At 45.9% G+C, this 2,500-nt stretch overlaps 1 protein-coding gene across 1 annotated transcript in view; it reads left to right on the forward strand.

The window, feature by feature from the left end:
• dnah3 (dynein axonemal heavy chain 3) overlaps nt 1–2,500 on the forward strand; it is a 36,688-nt gene that overhangs the window by 6,164 nt on the left and 28,024 nt on the right. Inside the window, exons 5-8 of the mRNA XM_053631384.1 lie at nt 533–560; nt 863–1,058; nt 1,930–2,109; nt 2,214–2,350. Coding sequence (XP_053487359.1) covers nt 533–560; nt 863–1,058; nt 1,930–2,109; nt 2,214–2,350 — 541 coding nt within the window. The remainder of the gene's footprint in view (nt 1–532; nt 561–862; nt 1,059–1,929; nt 2,110–2,213; nt 2,351–2,500) is intronic.

Here is a 2,500-nt window from a genome sequence, read left to right on the forward strand (position 1 = left end):
AAAACAGAGCTCCTTCAAAAGAAGTCAGTTGTCATTCACAAACTGTAAAAACAAAGAGCAGTTTGCAGAACATTTGCAGAACTTTATTCAGTTCCTGATGGAGATGTCCTGTGGAACCTTCTGGAAAACTGAGTTAACTAAAGCTAACTAGGTTTCAAAACATGACGTCTTTCCCAAATCAAGAAACCTTTATTTATGCTACAGTTACCTCATAATATTAGATCAGGTTTACTTTAGTTTTTGGGTCAGAATATCTGCTGGACCAGTCAGAATCTGCTATAAAGCTGGACGTACGTACAGTTACAGAGGAAAAGTACCACGCATCTACCTTGTCCTAGGCTCACAGGTTTCGGCTCGTTTCCTGTTGTTTTGTGCGGTTGTTGAGATGTAGCTGGGGTGGAGATCGTGTTGAACCTGTGCAACACTGCTCATAAGCTTCAGCAAACTGTTCTTTAAAGTTAAACATGAAAGTAAAAAACGTGTGTGTGTGTGTGAGTGTGTGTGTGTGACACGTTTTTGTTTTGTCCTGCAGGACCCCAGTCCCTGAACCTGGCAGTTGGGTGAAGACTGAAAAGATTTTAGCTAGGCCTATGGGCTGACATAGAAATAGTGATGTTTGTAAAGCTACAGTAAACGAGGCATGAAAGTAGCTTACAGAGGGACAGGAAACACTGAAAACATACAACAGTATAAAACAGTAGACAGGAAGTACAGTGTTACGGTCACCTAGATCCATGTTTGTGTGTACAATATTAGTTACAGAACTATAATGAAAACAGGAATATGTTCCCAGGCTAACTTCTTTGGATAATGTACATGTACGTGTGTGTGTGTGTGTGTGTGCGTGTGTGTGTGTGTGAAGGTGGTTGCCACAGTGTGCATCACTCTTTTTTGCCTATAAGGATGCGTGGCTGCCCCTGGTGCCACAGAGAGATGACGTTGTCCCGGTACAGGCGCAGAAGTTTTTCTCCTGTGTAGCCGCACTGATGTCACTACAACTTCGCAGCCTGGTGATCGCATCACTGCAGGACCTGCTGCACTTCCTGTCACTGCACCAGGTATGGCCAATAAAGATCTTCAGGAGACAAATGGGTTTGTCTTAACCCTCCTTATTGGGTACTAAGCCCATCCTCATAGTTACTAAACCCTCCTTATTGGGTACTAAGCCCATCCTCATAGTTACTAAACCCTCCTTATTGGGTACTAAGCCCATCCTCATAGTTACTAAACCCTCCTTATTGGGCACTAAGCCCCTCCTCATAGTTACTAACCCCCCCTTATTGGGCACTAAGCCCCTCCTCATAGTTACTAAACCCTCCTTATTGGGCACTAAGCCCCTCCTCATAGTTACTAAACCCTCCTTATTGGGTACTAAGCCCCTCCTCATAGTTACTAAACCCTCCTTATTGGGTACTAAGCCCCTCCTCATAGTTACTAAACCCTCCTTATTGGGTACTAAGCCCCTCCTCATAGTTACTAAACCCTCCTTATTGGGTACTAAGCCCCTCCTCATAGTTACTAAACCCTCCTTATTGGGTACTAAGCCCCTCCTCATAGTTACTAAACCCTCCTTATTGGGCACTAAGCCCCTCCTCATAGTTACTAACCCCCCCCTTATTGGACACTAAGCCCCTCCTCATAGTTACAAAACCCTCCTTATTGGGCACTAAGCCCCTCCTCATAGTTACAAAACCCTCCTTATTGGGCACTAAGCCCCTCCTCATAGTTACAAAACCCTCCTTATTGGGCACTAAGCCCCTCCTCATAGTTACTAAACCCTCCTTATTGGGCACTAAGCCCCTCCTCATAGTTACTAAACCCTTGATACTGAAGCATCTGTTCTGATAAATTATTAGTCTTGATCTCTAAACACTTCCATTTAATCCCTAAATTCTCGTGTGTGTGTGTGTGTGTGTGTGTGTTCTGCAGGATGGTACTGATTTCAGGGAGTGTTATGATGAGCTGTATTACACACAGTGTCCACTCCTGTTGGTCAAGCTGAGGGTGGAAGAGTCGAGCGTCACGTTTCAGCCTCCGCTGCCTCAGTGCTGGGATCTCATCAAAACATCATTCATCCACATCATCACCAGCGCTGACCACTTACCCCGGGTACACACACACACACACACACACACACACACACACAGGCGTTTCTGCTGGGAACGAACACTCTCCCATTCTCTAACTGCATGTGAACCTGAGTTTCTGTGTAGGTGGAGTGTTACCTGTTCCCTGAGCTCCAGAAGAGGGATTTAACTCTGCGCTCGGTCAGACAGGACGAGTCGCTCGTCACAGACCTGCTTAATCGAGCCAGAGTGATCTATCAGAGGAACACTGTGGCCCCACACAGGTGAGCGAGTGTTTTAAACACACCTGTTTCACCACTCAAGCAGATGAGTGGCTCCTCACGCTGCTCCACAAGTTCTCCTTTTCCCACAATTCAACTTGCAGCTGTCCAGCTGTCAGACTGCTTGTGCTAGCCAATCAGAGAGCAGGAGAT

The sequence above is a fragment of the Ictalurus furcatus genome, chromosome 1 (assembly GCF_023375685.1).
Source record: "Ictalurus furcatus strain D&B chromosome 1, Billie_1.0, whole genome shotgun sequence".
In the NCBI taxonomy this organism is placed as follows: domain Eukaryota; kingdom Metazoa; phylum Chordata; class Actinopteri; order Siluriformes; family Ictaluridae; genus Ictalurus; species Ictalurus furcatus.